The 20,189-nt window shown below is 35.5% G+C and overlaps 1 protein-coding gene across 1 annotated transcript; it reads left to right on the top strand.

Moving 5' to 3' along the window:
* The first annotated feature begins 571 nt into the window (after positions 1–571).
* Positions 572–16,625, top strand: LOC109793193 (delta-1-pyrroline-5-carboxylate synthase). The gene is made up of 20 exons (XM_083071370.1): positions 572–729; positions 836–907; positions 1,001–1,104; positions 1,219–1,321; positions 10,863–11,024; positions 11,544–11,821; positions 12,325–12,475; positions 12,817–12,981; positions 13,065–13,142; positions 13,578–13,667; positions 14,012–14,098; positions 14,215–14,301; positions 14,403–14,499; positions 14,605–14,708; positions 14,781–14,856; positions 14,980–15,130; positions 15,270–15,338; positions 15,553–15,619; positions 15,703–15,773; positions 16,167–16,625. The coding sequence occupies exons 1-20, from the start codon at positions 670–672 to the stop codon at positions 16,240–16,242; spliced, it is 2,148 nt and encodes a 715-aa protein (XP_082927496.1). The 5' UTR covers positions 572–669; the 3' UTR covers positions 16,243–16,625.
* Positions 16,626–20,189: the final 3,564 nt, after the last annotated feature.

The following is a 20,189-nucleotide window of genomic DNA, read 5'->3' as shown; positions in this document are numbered from 1 at the left end:
TGTTTTATAAAAAAAATAAAAAAATGGCTTATTTAAAAAAGATTAAAAAAATACATAAAAAATAAAATATTTTATTAAAAAAATAATTTTATAAAAAAAATTCGACAAACACCCATATTTTCTTACTAAATTAGACTATTATTTTTCTTATTTTGGTCCTAAAAGCCCAAATCAGTCCTTCAATCAGTTTTATTTAACATTGATGGGGTTAATCATGAGTAATGTGACACTTTTTATAATTATGTATGTGAATGAGTTGAGCAAGTTACTGTGATGAATTCGTGAAAGAATCAACTTATCTTAAAAGAGATACAAGTGATTTTTTTTTTTTTAAGATATGAGACGAAACTGAAATAAAAATTGAAAATGAAAGACTAAAATAGTCTAAACTTTAGTTATATAATATAAAGGTTTATCATATATAAAATAATTTTATGTAACTTAGTTTAAAAAAATTTAAAAATTCAACACCCTCGACATATAGGAATTGATTACGTAATTTATTATCAGTATCACTATCAAATTATTCGACTAAATGAATCATTGTATGTATATGACGTCTAAACTTTAGGCTTTAACAACAACACGTGACATAAAGATTTAACTGTTCACGGCTGCACTCTCTCTTTGTCTGCCAACCACACTAAGCATTACTCTGTTGGTCAGAAAATGGAGCACACAGATCCCTGTAGACATTTCATCAAAGACGTTAAGCGCATCATCATTAAGGTTCTCTTCTCTATCCAATATACTTGTTCCTTTTGTGTCTTGTGTACAAATGCTTGAACCATATCATGATGCAAAGTGGCTAAGGTTCTTTTGTTTGCTTTTTAAGGTTGGAACTGCTGTGGTCACTCGCCAAGATGGAAGGTTAGCGGTTGGAAAATTAGGGGCACTCTGTGAGCAGGTTTGCTTTGTATATTTGTGTGTTGTGCTGTATTTTTTGCTTGTTCAAATAAAAATTTGATTTTTAGTTTGGTATGTTGAAAATAAATGGCAGATTAAGGAGCTGAACTCTCTGGGTTATGAGATTATTTTGGTGTCATCAGGTGCTGTTGGCCTTGGTCGCCAAAGACTTAGATACAGAAAATTAATTAACAGCAGGTAGTAAAGGTGTAGCAACTTTGTTTTGTTGCTGTTGGTGTGTACATATATGATATAGCTTTTAAAGTTGGTTGAAATTGTAATTTACTTGGGTCTTTCATGGGACTTTTACAGTTTTGCTGACCTTCAGAAGCCACAAGTTGAACTTGATGGCAAGGCTTGTGCTGCTGTTGGACAAAACAGCCTTATGGCTCTTTATGATACATTGTTTAGTCAGGTAATTGTTTTGAGTTGATGTTCATGGCTGAACTACCATCTTATGGTTGCTCTCATTTCAAATGTGTTCTCTATTTATTTGTTTTGTTTGCACTTATTTGTTGGATAATCTTAAATTTTAGAGATATCCGAGTTAGTTTATCTGTTTTATTTGTTTCAGTTTAGATAAGATAGTTTTTGATAAGATTTGTTTTAATAAGATATTTTGTTATCTTCTTGTTAATTTGGTACGTTGTACAATGGCTATTTAAAGGCCATCTCTTATTCAATAAAAAAATACAGTGAGTTGCTACGTTCACCCAATACTAGTATTACTCGTCTCTCTTAGTTTTTCTACAAATTGGTATCAGAGCTTTATGCTCTGAGTGCCGAGTGTGAGAGGAAAACAATGTGCGCCTGTGAAGGGGAAGAAAGAAGAAAGAGAGAGTAATGGCGAAGGTTGTTAATGGAATGACCGTACCACAACTGTCAAACAAAACCAATTATGATAATTGGTGTTTACAGATGAAGACCCTGTTGGGTTCCCAAAGTCTATGGGACATAGTGGAGAAGGGGTTCCAAGAACCCGAGGAGGACGAAGACCAATCTGTGGCTCAGATTGCTGTTGAGAATTCCGTTGAAACACTTTTGTTAATATTTGTAAATTTGTTTAATTCTATCAACGGTCTCAAACACGGCAAGTATACCGGCCGTTCAAGTAGTAAAAATATCGTATCCACAGGGATTAGAAGGTAAAATAAGCATTTATTGACTATTCGTGACTAAAGAATAATTCCAATTTATAATTTGTCATGTAAATGTGAGATGAAGAGCATGACTATTGGAATGTTAAAACTATAAAGAGATTAGTTTTAGAATGGGAAAGAGTAGAAATGAGATAATGGTATTGTGAGGCTGTGGGGGTCAGATTTCACCGAACGTAACACTAATGTATCCTTAATCTCTTGTTAAATTCATTGCTTAGTCAACCCAATAGTTTACTCAAACCTAATCCCTTAGAGCAAGAGCCTAGGTGCGGATATTGAATATCAATCCCTTGAGTACCCAATACCTACACCCGCATTACGGGCTAGGGTTTAAGACTACTAATGGGTCAAGCTCTATCCCTAGATACAATCTCCACTAGGCATATGTTCCAGAACTAATTTCAAAGGTATTTCCCAATACTCAATGGAACCTTAAATCATGCAAAGGGTGATCAATCCAAAGCAAGCATTAAGCAAAGAAACAAACACAACAATGAATGAAACAACAAATATATATATCATTGAAAACGTAAGGATTACAATAGAGTATGTTGGCTACATCTAACCCCACAAAATGGGTGAAACCACTCAACAAAGAGGGCAAATACAAAATAGAGATGGAAGAGGAAGTGAAGAACCGAAGGAAAGATCCGCACACGGACGATCCCAAGCCCTGGGAATTCCTTCCGCAGCTCCTGGAGGTGCCCAATGTGAGAATGGGGGGAAAGAACCCCGAAAATGGCTTCAAATACGAGCCTGGGAGATCAGATTAGGGTTCCGCGCCCGGCGCACAATTCTTCGCGCCCGGCGCAAGTTCTTCCAGAGAAGTCAAGCACTCTCTGTCTCAACACAAGCCCGGCGCAATTCCTTTTGCGCCCGGCTTAATTCCTTTTGCGCCCGGCTTAATTCCTTTTGCGCCCGGCGCAGGTTATATTGAGCCCGGCGCAGAGCCTCTTCTCTGCTCCTTAGCTTCTTAGGTTTCCAATCCTAAGAGTCTTCAACTTTCCACTCTTCTTTAATACCTGCACAAAAAATGAGGTGGATTAAGGTATTGTTAGATGAATTTGGGTTAGTTATATCTGCACACAAAATGAACCAAAAAGAGAACAATTATATTGCAATGGTTCAAAGGATGAGTGGAATTTGTTCAATAAGTCTAATCCAAAAAGAGGTAAAATTGAGACTTAACAACTCCCCCAAACTTAGAACCTTGCTTGTCCTCAAGCAAAAGGTAATTAATCTAGTAGATAACAAGCAATGCAAGTGAGTCAATTTCTACATCCTAGTTTACTTGTATCTTCTTTTCGCAAGCATGAACCTCAGATGAATTTCCAATCACAATTATTGCAATAGAACATGACAAGGTGCAAACAAAGGTTTCAAAAGAGATCAAAGAGCTGAGAAGAGTAATGACTATCTGTGTATGCATCCTCACTAGGAAAATGTTTCTCTCTATGCACACTAGTGTATCAGGGTGAGTGTTTCTCTCTAGTCTACTACTCACGCCACATAATTCAACTTTGCTCTTCGTTTCCAAATGAAACCAGTGGTAAAACAAATGCAGACACTTATCACAAGGTCTTTATTAGGGCAATCTGGGTCAAGCAGGGTTAAGCGGTAGCAGTTTTATGGTTTTTCAAAGATTGAAGGTGCTATAGCTTAAGAGAGCAAATAAGATTTTACAATGATGTCCCTCTCCATACCCCATTACAACAATTAAGCACATGCCCCTAACCGGATCCAAGCCATTAGCCTTATTGTTTTTGTTTTGCTTTTTGTTTTTTGTTTTTTGTTTTTTGTTTTTTGTTTTTTTTTTTTTTTTTTTTTTGTAATGGCTGACCACATACTTTCTTCTTCCCAAATTTCCTCATTCTTCAACTCTCCCAAACTTATTTGATGTCATCATTTTGCTCTCTTAACCAAGGCAAAGGTTATGGTTAATTTTCCATGGTTTGGGACAAGTGGAAGGTGTGGTGTTTAGGCTTAGGAAGGTATGGGTCAAGTGGAAAGTGGATATGGCTTTTTGGCTTAGATGATTAACAAAATATGGAAATGTAAATGCCTTGATCATATAAGTGCACAACATAAGCAAACCACCAGGGAAACTCAAGCAAAGTCTATCATGCAACCTAAGCGTAGTTCACTCATAGGTATTTAGGCTCAAACCTCACCCGGCTATGCATCCACAAACTATCAAACTCAGCTCAGTTCTATGATCAACATTGAAACCCGTATGCAACTAGTCATGAACTAAAGATCTAATGTGACTTGAAAATGTCTAAGGTACACACACCATAAACATCAAGCAAACTATAATCCAGAATCGACCACAAGCAAAACAAGTATCAACAAGATTAAAAACCATGCTAAGGCAGACTATTCACAAAAAGAACCAACAGAGTAATCATCAAAAAGACTATATATAAAAACAGTTAAATACTGAAAATAAAAGACAGAAAAGTAAATTGCAATAACAAAGGTAAACTAAGGTAGGCTCCGTCTGCTTCCATCTATGGGGTCTGGTCATCATCATCTCCAAGAGCTGCTCCACCATCATCAACTCCATCAACCTCAGCAGCTCCACTCCCCCAAACTTAGGAGCCTGGTCCCCAGGCCAACCAGTATACGCCTGAAAGTCCTGGTAACCAGAAGTGATTGCAGAGTGTACTCATGAAAGAACATGGTGAGCACAAAATTTATACACAGTGATGACCAAGCAAATATAGCAAAAATGGAGAATATCCTTAGACCAAAATTAAGCACAACATGCATGCACACGGAAATGAACTATAACAATGCAACATAAAGCACACAAACATACAACATACAACAGAACATAAAGAAACATGATTGAAAACAGATAAATATAGGCTGTCAGGAATGTGGTGCGCCGGGCTTAACACAGATGCGCCGGGCTTAATATCAGTAAAAATCAACGAGGTTTCAAAATCTGATATCGCGCCGGGCGTGCGTTAAACGCGCCCGGCGTGGTGGTTCCAGAGACCAAAAATTGAGTATTAGGCCGGGCGCAAAAGAGTCACGCCCGGCGCGTAGTCACTTTAAAAGGTCAATTTGCCCAGGTTTTAAATTAGGATCAGGCCTTATTTCCACCTAGACACAGAATTGCCTCATTCCTCACATTCCAAACAAAATGTACCCTATATTTACCCATTCAAACATGATTCTAACAACTAACACATAACACAAACAACATATACCACAAAACATATAACACAAAACACAACACATAATACAAAACAACACTTATAACACAGAACAACATGCAACAAAAATCTAAAACACAGTTCAGATCTCTGGGTTGCCTCCCAGGAAGCGCTTGTTTACTGTCCCGAGCCTGACGGTGACCAACTTTAAGTGCTCTGATTCTCCTTCTCCTCCTGTTGCTCTTGTTCCCCTTTGCCCTGTGTTCAACCTCATGATTGCTCAACAATGGCTCAGAAGGATTGGTCATTCTAATTTGAACAGTACCTTGCATACAAGAGAAAGCTGAAGACTAGAGTACACAAGTTAGCTGCATCAATTCATTGCTAACAAAAAATAACAAAAACAATAAAGGATTAAATCACAAATAGCTATAAATACTAAATCGCCATTCTAATCCCCGGCAACGGCGCCAAAAACTTGTTGAGAATTCCGTTGAAACACTTTTGTTAATATTTGTAAATTTGTTTAATTCTATCAACGGTCTCAAACACGGCAAGTATACCGACCGTTCAAGTAGTAAAAATATCGTATCCACAGGGATTAGAAGGTAAAATAAGCATTTATTGACTATTCGTGACTAAAGAATAATTCCAATTTATAATTTGTCATGTAAATGTGAGATGAAGAGCATGACTATTGGAATGTTAAAACTATAAAGAGATTAGTTTTAGAATGGGAAAGAGTAGAAATGGGATAATGGTATTGTGAGGCTGTGGGGGTCAGATTTCACCGAACGTAACACTAATGTATCCTTAATCTCTTGTTAAATTCATTGCTTAGTCAACCCAATAGTTTACTCAAACCTAATCCCTTAGAGCAAGAGCCTAGGTGCGGATATTGAATATCAATCCCTTGAGTACCCAATACCTACACCCGCATTACGGGCTAGGGTTTAAGACTACTAATGGGTCAAGCTCTATCCCTAGATACAATCTCCACTAGGCATATGTTCCAGAACTAATTTCAAAGGTATTTCCCAATACTCAATGGAACCTTAAATCATGCAAAGGGTGATCAATCCAAAGCAAGCATTAAGCAAAGAAACAAACACAACAATGAATGAAACAACAAATATATATATCATTGAAAACGTAAGGATTACAATAGAGTATGTTGGCTACATCTAACCCCACAAAATGGGTGAAACCACTCAACAAAGAGGGCAAATACAAAATAGAGATGGAAGAGGAAGTGAAGAACCGAAGGAAAGATCCGCACACGGACGATCCCAAGCCCTGGGAATCCCTTCCGCAGCTCCTGGAGGTGCCCAATGTGAGAATGGGGGGAAAGAACCCCGAAAATGGCTTCAAATACGAGCCTGGGAGATCAGATTAGGGTTCCGCGCCCGGCGCACAATTCTTCGCGCCCGGCGCAAGTTCTTCCAGAGAAGTCAAGCACTCTCTGTCTCAACACAAGCCCGGCGCAATTCCTTTTGCGCCCGGCTTAATTCCTTTTGCGCCCGGCTTAATTCCTTTTGCGCCCGGCTTAATTCCTTTTGCGCCCGGCGCAGGTTATATTGAGCCCGGCGCAGAGCCTCTTCTCTGCTCCTTAGATTCTTAGGTTTCCAATCCTAAGAGTCTTCAACTTTCCACTCTTCTTCAATACCTGCACAAAAAATGAGGTGGATTAAGGTATTGTTAGATGAATTTGGGTTAGTTATATCTGCACACAAAATGAACCAAAAAGAGAACAATTATATTGCAATGGTTCAAAGGATGAGTGGAATTTGTTCAATAAGTCTAATCCAAAAAGAGGTAAAATTGAGACTTAACAATTGCCGCATTGGAAAAGACACGAGTGAAGGACAAATCGGCTTTGTATTTTTTGTACAATGCCATGGATGAGTCAGGTTTCGAGAAGATTGCAAACGCTGCATCTTCAAAGGAAGCATGGAAGATCTTGGAGGTTGCGCACAGAGGTAACCACCGTGTCAGATAGATCCGACTTCAAACTCTCCGAGGAGAGTTTGAGTGTTTGAAGATGGAGGATAAGGAACAAGTATCCGAGTACATAACTCGGGTGGAGAAGTTGGCTAACCAACTCGGAAGGAATGCGGAGCCAATGCCAGCAAGTAGAATTGTGGAGAAAATCTTGAGATCATTAACAGATGATTTCGAGAGTATTGCATGCGTAATTGAGGAGTCAAAGGACTTGTCAGTTCTCTCAGTGGAAGAGCTCGCTGGGTCACTCGAAGCCCACGAACAAAGGAGGAGAAAGATGAAGGGTACTCTTGATCAAGCATTGCATTACAGGCGCAACTTGATTTGAATGAAACTTGGAACACCCAGGGTCGAAGATCAAGTGGACAAGGACGAGGTGATCAAGGACGAGGCAAAGGACGAGGTGATCAAGGACGAGGTAGAGGACGAGGTGATCATGGAGGTGGACAAGGACGAGGTGATCGTAGTCAAGGAAGTCAGCCAAGGTCGGAGGTGGAATGTTATAAGTGTGGCAAACTCGGCCACTACGCAAAGGAATGCAGATCGGCAAATTGCTACAACTGTGGCAAATACAGTCACATAGCAAAGTATTGTCGAGCTAAAAGCCGAAGTGAAGAGAAAGAGAAGAATCTTCTCACAGAAGAAGAGGACGAGGAAGCAGGAATTTTGATGATGACGCAGAGCTCGGAGACTAAGCTACGTCCGAGTTGTGCCTCCGAGGTTCAGCTAAACTTGAGTTGCGTGGAGAGATCAGTAGTTGAGCTTCCAAGCTCAGATGAGAAGTCAGAAGCCGAGCTTGATTCGAGTTGCTTAAACAACTCGGTCTGGTATTTGGACACTGGAGCGAGCAATCATATGTGTGGAGAAGAAAGTTTCTTCAACGAACTCATCAAGGTAAAGGCTGGATTCGTGTCATTTGGGAATGATTCCAAGGTGGCGGTAAAAGGGCGTGGAACCATCAAGTTTATGCAGAAGGATGGACGAGTTGGAGAAATAAGGAATGTCTACTACGTTCCCGAACTTAAGAGCAACATCTTAAGCATGGGGCAGATGATGGAGAAAGGCAACTCGGTTCTGATGAAGGATCGAGTGCTTTATTTGAAAGACAAGCATGATCGTTTAATAGCCCGAGTGGAGATGAAAAAGAATCGGATGTATAAACTGGAGCTGAACATCATTCAAAATAAGTGTTTAAAGCTGGACGTGAAGGATGAAGCAATGATGAGGCATTCTCGTTTTGGGCATTTAAACTTTGGAGGTTTGGCTGAGCTATCAAGGAAGGAGTTGGTGTACGGACTACGTGGTGTTGAGTTTGACAAGAAGTTTTGTGAAGCGTGTGTACTCGGAAAGCATACAAGAACAAGTTTTCCGAACTCGTCCGAGTACAAAGTAAAGGAACAAAACATCTACAACTCCACTGACGAGTTACATGTAGTATGTCTATTGACAGGAACAGAAGATATAAAGTTTGAAGAGACGGTACTTGATGAGAGATGGAAGAAAGCAATGGATGAGGAGATCGGATCAATTGAGAAGAGTGAGACGTGGAAGCTGACAGATTTACCCACAGGAGCTCGGCCAATTGGTTTGAAGTCGGTATACAAAAGGAAGACAAATGCAAATGGCGAAGTGGAGCGCTACAAAGCTCGTCTTGTGGCGAGGGGTTATAAACAGCAGAAAGGCATTGATTATGATGAAGTCTTTGCACCCGTGACAAGGATGGAAACGATTCGATTATTACTGTCCTTAGCAGCTCAACATGGATGGAAGATACAACAAATGGACGTGAAGTCAGCATTCTTGAATGGGGTGTTGGAGGAAGAAGTCTACGTGGAGCAACCTCTAGGGTACATGAGGAGAGGTGAAGAGAAGAAGGTGCTGAAACTCAAAAAGGCTTTGTATGGTTTGAAGCAAGCTCCTCGAGCATGGAATGAGAGAATAGACACCTACTTCAAGAGAAATGGTTATGAACAATGTCCTTATGAACATGCTCTCTATTTAAAGAAGTACAGAGGAGATATATTGTTCGTTGCTCTATACGTGGATGACTTGATATTCATGGGAAGCAAAGCTGAGCTAGTTGAGGAATTTAAAGAAGTGATGAAGAGGGAGTTTGAGATGACCATTTGGGTATCATGAAGTACTTTCTGGGTTTAGAGGTGGACCAAAGAACAACAGGTATTTTTGTGTCCCAAAAGAGGTATGCCGAGGAGATTTTGAGCAAGGCAAAGATGCTGAATTGCAATCCAGTTTCTACTCCCATGGAACCTGGAACAAAGTTATCTAAAAATGGAGAAGCTGAAAAAGTTGATGCAAGCAGGTACCGAAGCCTAATCGGAAGTCTAAGATATTTGACAAGTACAAGACCCGACCTGATGCTAAGTGTGGGAATTGCAAGCCGCTTTATGGAGGATCCGAGGTATTCTCATTGGAAAGCATTGAAGATGATACTAAGGTATGTGAAGGGGACGATGTCACTTGGACTGTGTTTCACTAAGTCGGACAACTACCGACTTACTGGATACTCGGACAGTGATTGGTGTGGAGATGTGGATGATGGAAAAGCACAGTTGGGTACGTATTCTTCATGGGAAACACGGCTTTTACTTGGCTATCAAAGAAACAACCAATCGTAGCTCTATCAACGTGTGAAGCCGAGTATGTAGCAGCATCTTGGAGTGTCCAACATGCAGTTTGGCTTAGAAACTTGCTAAGCAAACTGGAAATTATGAAAGCTGAGAAAGTATTGATCCGAGTAGATAACAGGTCGGCAATCGAGTTAGCCAAAAATTCAATCAATCACGAAATAAGTAAGCACATCGACGTCCGATTTCATTTCATCATGGGGAAGGTGAAAGAAGGAAGCGTGGAGCTCGAACACGTAGGAAGTAAAGAGCAAGTAGCTGATATCTTTACAAAACCATTGCCGACAACAACATTTCAGGAGTTAAGGAAGTTACTCGGAATGAAAGAAGAAGGAGAAATTTAAGCTTATGGGGGAGTTTTGTTGGATAATCTTAAATTTTAGAGATATCCGAGTTAGTTTATCTGTTTTATTTGTTTCAGTTTAGATAAGATAGTTTTTGATAAGATTTGTTTTGATAAGATATTTTGTTATCTTCTTGTTAATTTGGTACGTTGTACAATGGCTATTTAAAGGTCATCTCTTATTCAATAAAAAAATACAGTGAGTTGCTACGTTCACCCAATACTAGTATTACTCGTCTCTCTTAGTTTTTCTACATTATTGTCATTTTATTTGTTAGAGATTTCATGTCAATCAATGATATGACCAAATTAGAATATATAAGTGGAGGGAAATTCTGATCTTATAAACTGGTTTTGTAAGATTAAGTTAGACTTGTAACCTTTTTTCTTAAGATGATATTAAAGCCTATCCTAGCAAGACCATTATTAGACTATCCATAGATGTCTAGTCTTGCAAATTTTATGCTCGAGAAGTCCAGTCCTCAGTGTAAGAAGGTTGGAGATCTCATGTCAACTAGTAATATAGCTAAATTAATATAGATGTCTAGACTCCAACCCACTTTTTAAGATAATTTCCCATTTCTGCCTTATTTAATGATAGCCTACATTGATGTGTTATCTCCTTTCTCTACCTGCCTTGCAGCTGGATATGACATCTGCTCAGCTTCTTGTAACGGACAATGATTTTAGAGACAAAGATTTCAGAAAGCAACTCAGCGAAACTGTGAAATCACTGTTAGCGCTAAAAGTTATTCCTATATTCAACGAGAATGATGCAGTTAGTACCAGGAAAGCTCCGTATGAGGTTTGTTACATTACTTGTCTAATTTGTTATCAAAAATGAACTTAATCTCTGGAGCTGATTACTTCAGGCTATGCACCTTTATAAAGAAAAAAAAAAAAAATAGTGTCACTGTTGTATTATTCGTTGGTGATATGAACAACTGTTATGCTAGCTTGAAGTAGAGTTGGGAATTAAATTAGATTTGTTTTCTTTAGATGAATCTTCTGTCTTTATGTATTAAACTTGAATATTGATTCTGTATCCAATTTTTCTTGAGATTGATCTGTGTATGGTAAATAAAATTTAATTTAGTAATCTGTCCATCAACCTAACTCAACCTATTTAAGGAAAATTGTTTGCTTGTTTATCCTTCAATATGATCCTTCTTTGTCTGTCAAGTATTCTCAGCATTTGTCGAAATTCATTATTCTATTAAACTTATATATAGAGGGTGTTTCAATGTTTCATTTTGCCAAAAACAGGTTAGGTATGAGAATAAACTTGAGAATACTTAAAGTGCCCCAAAAACATTTTGTGCAGGATTCTTCTGGCATATTTTGGGATAACGACAGTTTATCAGCTTTATTGGCATTGGAATTAAAAGCTGATCTTCTTATTTTGTTGAGTGATGTAGAGGGTCTTTATAGTGGCCCTCCAAGTGACCCACATTCAAAGCTTATTCATACATACATTAAGGAAAAGCATCAAAATGAAATTACTTTTGGAGACAAATCTAGAGTGGGAAGGGGTGGAATGACTGCCAAAGTAAAGGCTTCTATTCATGCAGCTGAAGCTGGCATTCCTGTTATCATTACCAGGTGCCCAATTATACAATGTTACCAAGAAAGATTAAAACTGAAACTTGTTTATGCATTTACTGATGGCATATTTGTATCCCTTCGTTAGGTTTTATTTAAAGTATTTTTCATTGTCTCCATTTTCAATAATAAATGTTTTATTTAGGACATGACATGCAAAATGAATAATCCCAACTTTCACTAAACTGCTAGCAATTTTGAGAATTTGAAATAAAAACACTAATCGATTTAATTTTGTATACAGTCATCTGTTTATTTGTTCTACCTGTTTTTCTCTTCGGATGACTTTTTGTTGACAAGGTGTTTAATCAGTAAATTTAAATGAGATATGTGTGCATGCACAGGGATGGCAAAGATCACTCATGAAAATTTCCCCTTTTTTTGATATATTAATACAGAAGGTTTAATTCCCAGAACACTATGAAGTCCATTATGTATGCCTGCTACTTTGTCTGATTCCCATCTTTGTAAGTTGATTTTTCCTTGCTTCTACTACATTTCAGTGGTTATGCAGCTGAAAATATCATTAGAGTCCTCCAAGGACAACGTATTGGAACCCTTTTCCATAAAGATGCGCATAAATGGGCCATAGTAAAAGAGGTTGATGCTCGTGAGATGGCAGTTGCAGCTAGGGACTGTGCCAGACGGCTTCAGGTCTCTTTTATGTTTTACTCCCACAGTTTCAAAACTTTGGTTCTTTTAGCTTTTTACTCACAGATTAAGAAACATTTAATTTATATACATATAGACTAAATTGCTCTCATTTATTACTTCTCTACTCAAAAGTAGCATTCAAGTTTGTCTTAATTACTCAACTACATATAAGAGTATAATTGAGAAAAATTACATAACGATATATAGGAATCCTAAAAAATCCAAAGTTTTGAAATGAAGGCGGTATCACTTACAAAATGCATGATGGATCATGGATGTCACCTGGCTGCCAGGGTACTATTCCTAGTTTAACATTTTGATCTCCCAATCTTACATTACAGGCTTTATCTTCAGAAGAGAGGAAACAAATTTTGCTAAAAATAGCTGATGCACTAGAAGCGCATCAAAAAGAGATCAGGAGTGAAAATGAAGCTGATGTTGCTGCGGCACAAGAAGCAGGATATGAAAAATCGTTGGTTGCTAGGTTGGTTTTAAAGAATGAGAAGGCAAGACAGTTCAACTAAAGAAGAAATTATTTAAGTTTTAACTAACTGTTATATTGGTAATGATAAATCATGATAACTGACAGCTTGCAAGCCTTGCGAACAACATTCGGATTATTGCAAACATGGAAGATCCAATTGGTCGAGTGTTAAAACGAACCGAGGTCATACATGGTTTATTATAGCTATATATATTATGGGTCATGGCACTTTTTCATTATGTGAAGTTTAATCAAATTCCGTTCTCATTATTGTATTTATTATGGATTCTAGTTTTACAATATGCTTGTAGATTAGAAAGAAATGAGTCGTGTTGTTTACAATTTTTTATAAGGAAGTTGCCAGAACTTTGCAGTACATGAACGTAATTGTTTCTTAGTTATAAAGTACATAGAACCTGTTTGGATAGAGTCAAGAAGGGCTTTTGCGGGTTCCTCTACTGAAAATGAAGAGAATTTTTCAATAAATAAGCTCTTTGTATTCGAACATGCTCATTAATTATGATGTTCTAAGAAGCTTTTCGTGGACACTTGATTTTACGGAGTTTTTAATAATAGTTACTGGTCTATAATATTTCTGACAGCTACCTTTTTATTCAGCTTGCAGAGGGGCTGATTCTGGAGAAAACATCATCTCCTTTAGGAGTACTTTTAATTGTTTTTGAGTCTCGCCCAGACGCACTAGTACAGGTAAATTAATATTTTCTTTTTTTTTCTTTTTCACCTTCTGTTAATATCTGGTTAGTTATTCTCAATTTCTCACTTTACCTTTCCAGCTTTCCTCTTTCCTTTATTTATGATTCTTTTTCAATTTGCTGTCTAGATAACATGCTTGGACAACTTATATTACCTACTAAGCTGTGGGTGGACATTAAAATAATATGAATTCTTCTTATATCACATTAAAGGATGAAACTTATTTAGATTCAACTAGTGCCTACACTGCAGTTAAAAAAAAAGTCTAGATTGATTATCTCTGATTTATATGCTGTTTATCTGCATTCTAAGCCAGTAGCTTCATGTAATCTGAACAGATAGCTTCCTTGGCAATCCGAAGTGGGAATGGGCTTCTCTTGAAAGGAGGCAAGGAGGCTAAGCGATCAAATGCAATTTTGCACAAAGTTTGGTTTCAAATTAAATGATAATTCGTGAACCATTTTCTTTTAAAATTATATTTGATTTTGGAAGTCTCATTAATAAACATTTTCTGGGTAATTTGTCATTGCTGGAATTTCAGGTAATTACTGAAGCCATATCAGATACTGTTGGCGCAAAACTTATTGGACTCGTGACATCAAGAGCAGAAATTCCTGAGCTACTTAAGGTCAATACAAAGTAGATATTCATTTCTGATTTATAAACATGCTTGCTTTGAACATTGGCACCTTTAACTAGAGCTAGGATCTGCATTCTACTTTTCCTCAGTTGGATGATGTAATTGATCTGGTGATTCCAAGAGGCAGCAACAAACTGGTCTCTCAGATCAAGAGTTCCACTAAAATTCCTGTTCTGGGTCATGCTGGTAAGACCTTTCTTCTTAACATACAAGCATTGCTTGCTATGATATATGATAAATCCTTTTGTCAAAAGAGTTTACTATGATAAAGCCACATTATTGCCAAACCAGATGGAATTTGTCATGTCTACGTTGATAAATCCGCTGATTTGGAGATGGCACGGCAGATTGTGCTGGATGCAAAAATAGATTATCCATCAGGCTGCAATGCTATGGTAATTTCTATGTACTGAATTCGCAAGCTTTATTTCCCAGCAATTTTTTCTTACACACTTCTCAATTTGTAGGAAACACTTCTTGTACACAGGGACTTAAAAGAGAAAGGTTGGCTCAATAATATTATTGTTGACCTAAGGACAGAAGGTATGCCTTGTGGCAAACATTTCTATTTGAATTATCTGACTGACATTGAAGAATGGTTTTCTTGAAGTCAATTGGACAGTCTATTGTATCTTGTAACGGTGAAATTATTTAAAATTTATGCAGGTGTTGCACTATATGGAGGACCTAAGGCAAGTCCTGTGTTAAATATTCCACTGGCTAGTTCATTACATCATGAGTACAATTCGTTGGCATGCACTGTTGAAATTGTGGATGATGTTTATGCAGCTATTGATCATATAAATCTTCATGGAAGGCATGTCACTCTATATATCTTGATGATGTGTTGGAAGCATATTTTCGTTTCATCCATCCCCGTCTGCTTCATTTCAAACTAGACCTATAGTAGTGCTGTGAGCTTAGATTAAAATTTGTTGCATTTTCTCCTGTGGCAGTGCACATACCGATGCTATTGTTGCAGAAGATCATCAAATAGCTGATGTGTTTCTACGCCAAGTGGACAGGTAATGTTTGAAATATAATGCCTTTTTATTCTGTTACTAATCACACTATCTACTCTACAGCATTTCATTATTTTGTGATTGAATTGCCTTTTATGACCAAGTTTTGTATTAATAAACACAATAACCCTTTTTTCTTGTAAGCAATCAACCCTCTTCCAGATTTCAGCACTTTGTACAATGGTAGTAATGCAAATAATGTTTGCTATATTGGCAGTGCTGCTGTTTTCCACAATGCTAGCACAAGATTCAGTGATGGGGCACGATTTGGGCTAGGTGCAGAGGTGCGATATTCTATTACATTCTTTTAATAATCAACCTCTTAAGAAAGTCATTGATTTAATTCATAATTCTCATGGGCTTATAGGTTGGAATAAGTACAAGCAGGATTCATGCTCGGGGTCCAGTCGGAGTTGATGGATTGTTAACGACCAGATGGTATGTGAGCTTGATGGTCATTGTAGTACTTCCAACCTGACTTAATTATAAGCAAAATTAACTAACTTGTGTGTCAATTAAGAAAGTTAGTTAACATTATTTAATTTTGTTAATCTCATTTAAAATGATTTTTTTCCTATACTATCCTTCATTGGAAATAGATTCTCAATTAAATGAAGGCTATTTTGGAGATGATAGGATAAAATTCGTTAAAATTTATTTGTCTACCACTCCTAATTTTTTTCTTCTTATATTTGAGTCTGAAGAGAGTATTCTACTTTTCAATCTTAGATAACACGATTCATTTCAATCACTTGAGGTACAAAAGATTTATGTGAGTAGATATAAAATGATATTAACTGATACTACAACCATTCATTTGGTTCTGTGCAGGATTCTGAAAGGAAGTGGACAAATAGTAGATGGTGACAAAGCAGTTAGCTACACTCACAAAGACCTTGCTATTTGATTCGTGTTTTTATCCAGTCAAAATTCATGAAGGGAGGGGAGAAAATAAAGGTCGCTAGGCTGTGCTTTATCTTCTCTATTGTGGGGCTAAAATTGTACAATTCAGTAGAGAGTAGGATATCTGTGCTGTCTGCTACTGATTTTTCCGTTCATCGGTTCATGTATTTTCTTTAGGATTGTTTTTTAACTGATATCAGTTGTTACAGTTGTGCAAATTAAAGCTTTCCTTTATCTCCAGAAAGGAAAAAAAATGCTATGTTCTGGTTCAAAGGAAGATGGATAGATTGTTATTACAATATGTTAGTCAATGACTTACATGGGCAAACATTGTTATTTGTTATGAATTATGATATATATTAAAATTTTCTAATGTCATTATTTAAAGTAGTTTTAATGTTTTATTGTAGCATATGGCTGACATTAAAGTGGAATCTTTTATCAAATGGAAGTAAAAATAACATTTAAAAGGAAAAAGTTTATAACAACACTTCCCAAGTCAAACTAAATATGTACACTCTTCTCGAGATTGAGAATTCTTATTTGGTGGACTAAATCAAGCATTTTCCTATGAGAGTTGTAGATTTGATTTTTTCTCGTTAGGTACATGGGAGTGACAATGTCACTAATTTGTTCTTTAATTAAGTACACAAATTGTTGCAAATGCCACCTTTCATAATCCTCTTAAAACCATACATGTGCATAACCTATTTATGGTATATAAAATCTGAAACATGGTTGTGAAGTTGGCATTTGCATGAACACTCTATTGTTGAGTCATTGCTCGACAACCAGCTGCCTCAAGGTAATAGTTGACAATCAATTCCTGAAATCACGTAACTATCACTATCACAAGCATAGACATTAGACATTAGACATTACGTGTGAACTTTGAAGGATATTCACTATAATCTACAGTTGTTTTCTTATTAGAACATAACATAGTGATGCAGAAAATTATTTAACACGTTACCTGATTCTCTATAAATACTCCCCCATGTACACACACTTTTAACACATAATATCGTTACTCTGCTAAATACTAATTTAAGCATAATCTCAACAATTATGTCTCCTATCAACGAGTGTAGAAGACCGACCATTAATGCAAATAAGAGAAAAGCTCTACAAACAATTTAGCTTCTTAAGATTTTGATTTTTTAGAATAATTAGAATTATATAAGTTTTATAGAATTTTAACGCACTCATGTAATGCGCATAAGAAGGATTGAATCGTCGCATTGTGGTTTCTAATTTTTGACAAGGACATTTGCATAAGCTATATTAATCCTTAGTTCCTTACAAATCTCTTTGAAAAAGACTATTTCTGGACCATTTAAAAAACATGACCGTAATTCTATAAGAAATTTAAGTCAATTTAAATAAACCTCTTTATAAGGCAAAACTAATAACCCCTCAGAAATGGCTAAGTTATTCCAAAACTTTACCCTGTCTCTTGTGCGTAAATGATGCCAAAGTTCAGCCCAAAAATTGCATTAAAAAGACAAAATCTTTACGTCATTTTCCTTTTTTCCTGATTCGGTTACATGCCTTCCTTTTCTCTACCGGGAAAGGTGCCACCTTTTTTGGCTTATCACACTCTTTGTGGAGAGCAAAACATGAATTCCTGACACCTCATATTATCTATTTTTAATCCTTATGGATTTCGATTTCATTTTCCTCATAATTTTGACATTCATATACTCATAAATTCATCTTTCTTCTCGTTTTTTAAAGACATAAAATTTTGTTTGTACCTCAATAGTTGTTACGTATTATAAGTTGATTACTCAAATGATATAATTTTTGTTCATGCACCGTCTTTTTTTTCTTCTTACTTTTAACATATTAATTCAAATTTGATTTTAACATATTAGTTCATGTATATTTTATTTAGGCTTATATTGGTATGTGAAATCACGATCGATGAGGAGTTATACTTTCTCATTAAAAATAAATAAAAGTAACCTAAGTCTGAATATGCATATTTTATATCTATATTTTATAATACTAAATTGTTGATGACATGGCAGATACTGGTGTTGCCTCCTCCCCGATAGAAAGCCACAAAGGTTATGGTCCGTACATTCTGGAGGTGCTAAATGATTTTGTCATTATCTATCTGAAACTACTATTTTAATACCTACAATTTATGTGAATATTTAGACTAAAAATTTATTTTGGTCTCTTATAATTTTTTTTTGTTTTAATTTAGTCCTTTATTAATTTTTGGTCTCAGTTTAGTCCCAAACTAATTAATTAGTTTCAATTTAGTCCCAAATTAATTAATTGGTTTTAATGTGAGACTTTTCATCCAAATTGTTTTAACGGTGTTAACTTTTGGCCACGTGAACGCCACGTAGATGCATACGTGGATGCCACGTGGATGAGAATTTTTTTGAAAACACCTGGACCTAGAACGGCCCGTTCTGACACTGGAACGGGCCGTTCCGGTTTCAGAACGGGCCGTTCCGATTTTATTTTATTTTATTTATATATAAAATATTAATAATTTTATAAAATATAAATTATTAATTATATTTTAATTGTTATTATATCTAATAAAATAAATATATTAATATTTTTTTATATTTTATTTTATTATGTTTATCTTACTAATTTTTATCATTTTATTCTTTTAATCTTAAATAAGTTGCAAAAAATTATAAAGTGATATTTAAATATTTTTTCAAACAGAAAGAGAAAAAGAAAAAAATTATTACTCTATTTATAAGACAATTATATTTTATAAAAATAAGTAATTTTAAAATTTTTACCATAAAAAATATTTTTCAAAATTATTACATTTTTTAATAAAATTAATCAAGAATATTGGTTTAATTACATTTTTTATCTCTCAAGTATTATAATTGTGCAATTTTGTGATCTCCAAGATTTTAATTGCATAATTTTAGTCCTTAAAGAATTACAATTGCGCGATTTTGATCCTTCAATTTTTAATTGAACAATTTTAGTCCCTCGAATATATATCATTTGATACATTAAAAAAAATAATATACGTTAATTTAAATAAACAAATAATTATATAGTTTTAAAACATTATATATATATATATATATATTAAAATTTTAAAATTAAATTTTTAATAAGAAAGACTAAAATTGCACAATTATGATATTTGAGAGATTAAAATTGTTCAATTAAAAATTGTGAGACTAAAATTACACAACTATAATCTTTTAAGGACTAAAATTACTCAATTAAAACCTTAGAGATCAAAATTGCATAATTATAATATCAAAACCACAATTAAGCAAAGAATATTTTATTCACAGTTTTGGAACGGGCGTTCTGAAAGCAGAACGGGCCGTTCTGCTTCACTGGTGGTGTTTTAATTTTGCAACCAGAACGGCCCATTCCGGTTTCAGAACGGGCCGTTCCGGGTCCAGGTATTTTAAAAAAAATTCTCATCCACGTGGATGCCACGTATGCATCTACGTGGCATCCACGTGGCCAAAAGTTAACTCCGTTTAAATAATTTGGACGGAAGTCCTACATTGAAACTAATTAATTAATTTGGGACTAAATTGAAACTAATTAATTAGTTTGGGACTAAATTGAGACAAAAAATTAATGAGGGACTAAATTGAAACAAAAAAAGATTATAAGGGACCAAAATAAATTTTTAGCCAAATATTTATTATATATAATTAAAATTTATAATAAATTTTATATATAAATAAATTTTATGTTAAATATATAAATTTTATTTAAAATAAATATATATAAATACTTTTAAATACATAAATTATATTTAATATTTATGATAACTAATTTATATTATAAAAAAATTATCTTTATTTATTGATAATTTATTTTAAAATATTAATATTGAATTCATAAATAATTTTAATAAATAAAAAATCAAATTAGATAAGAAGTAAATAAAATTTCTGAAAATTATCTCATTGGAAAAAAAATTCTACAAAA

The sequence above is a fragment of the Cajanus cajan genome, chromosome 3 (genome assembly GCF_000230855.2).
Source record: "Cajanus cajan strain Asha chromosome 3, NIPB_CcT2T_4, whole genome shotgun sequence".
NCBI classification, from domain to species: Eukaryota; Viridiplantae; Streptophyta; class Magnoliopsida; order Fabales; family Fabaceae; genus Cajanus; species Cajanus cajan.
The sequence above is the reverse complement of the archived record's forward strand: the minus strand, read 5'-3'. Positions and strand labels throughout refer to the sequence as shown.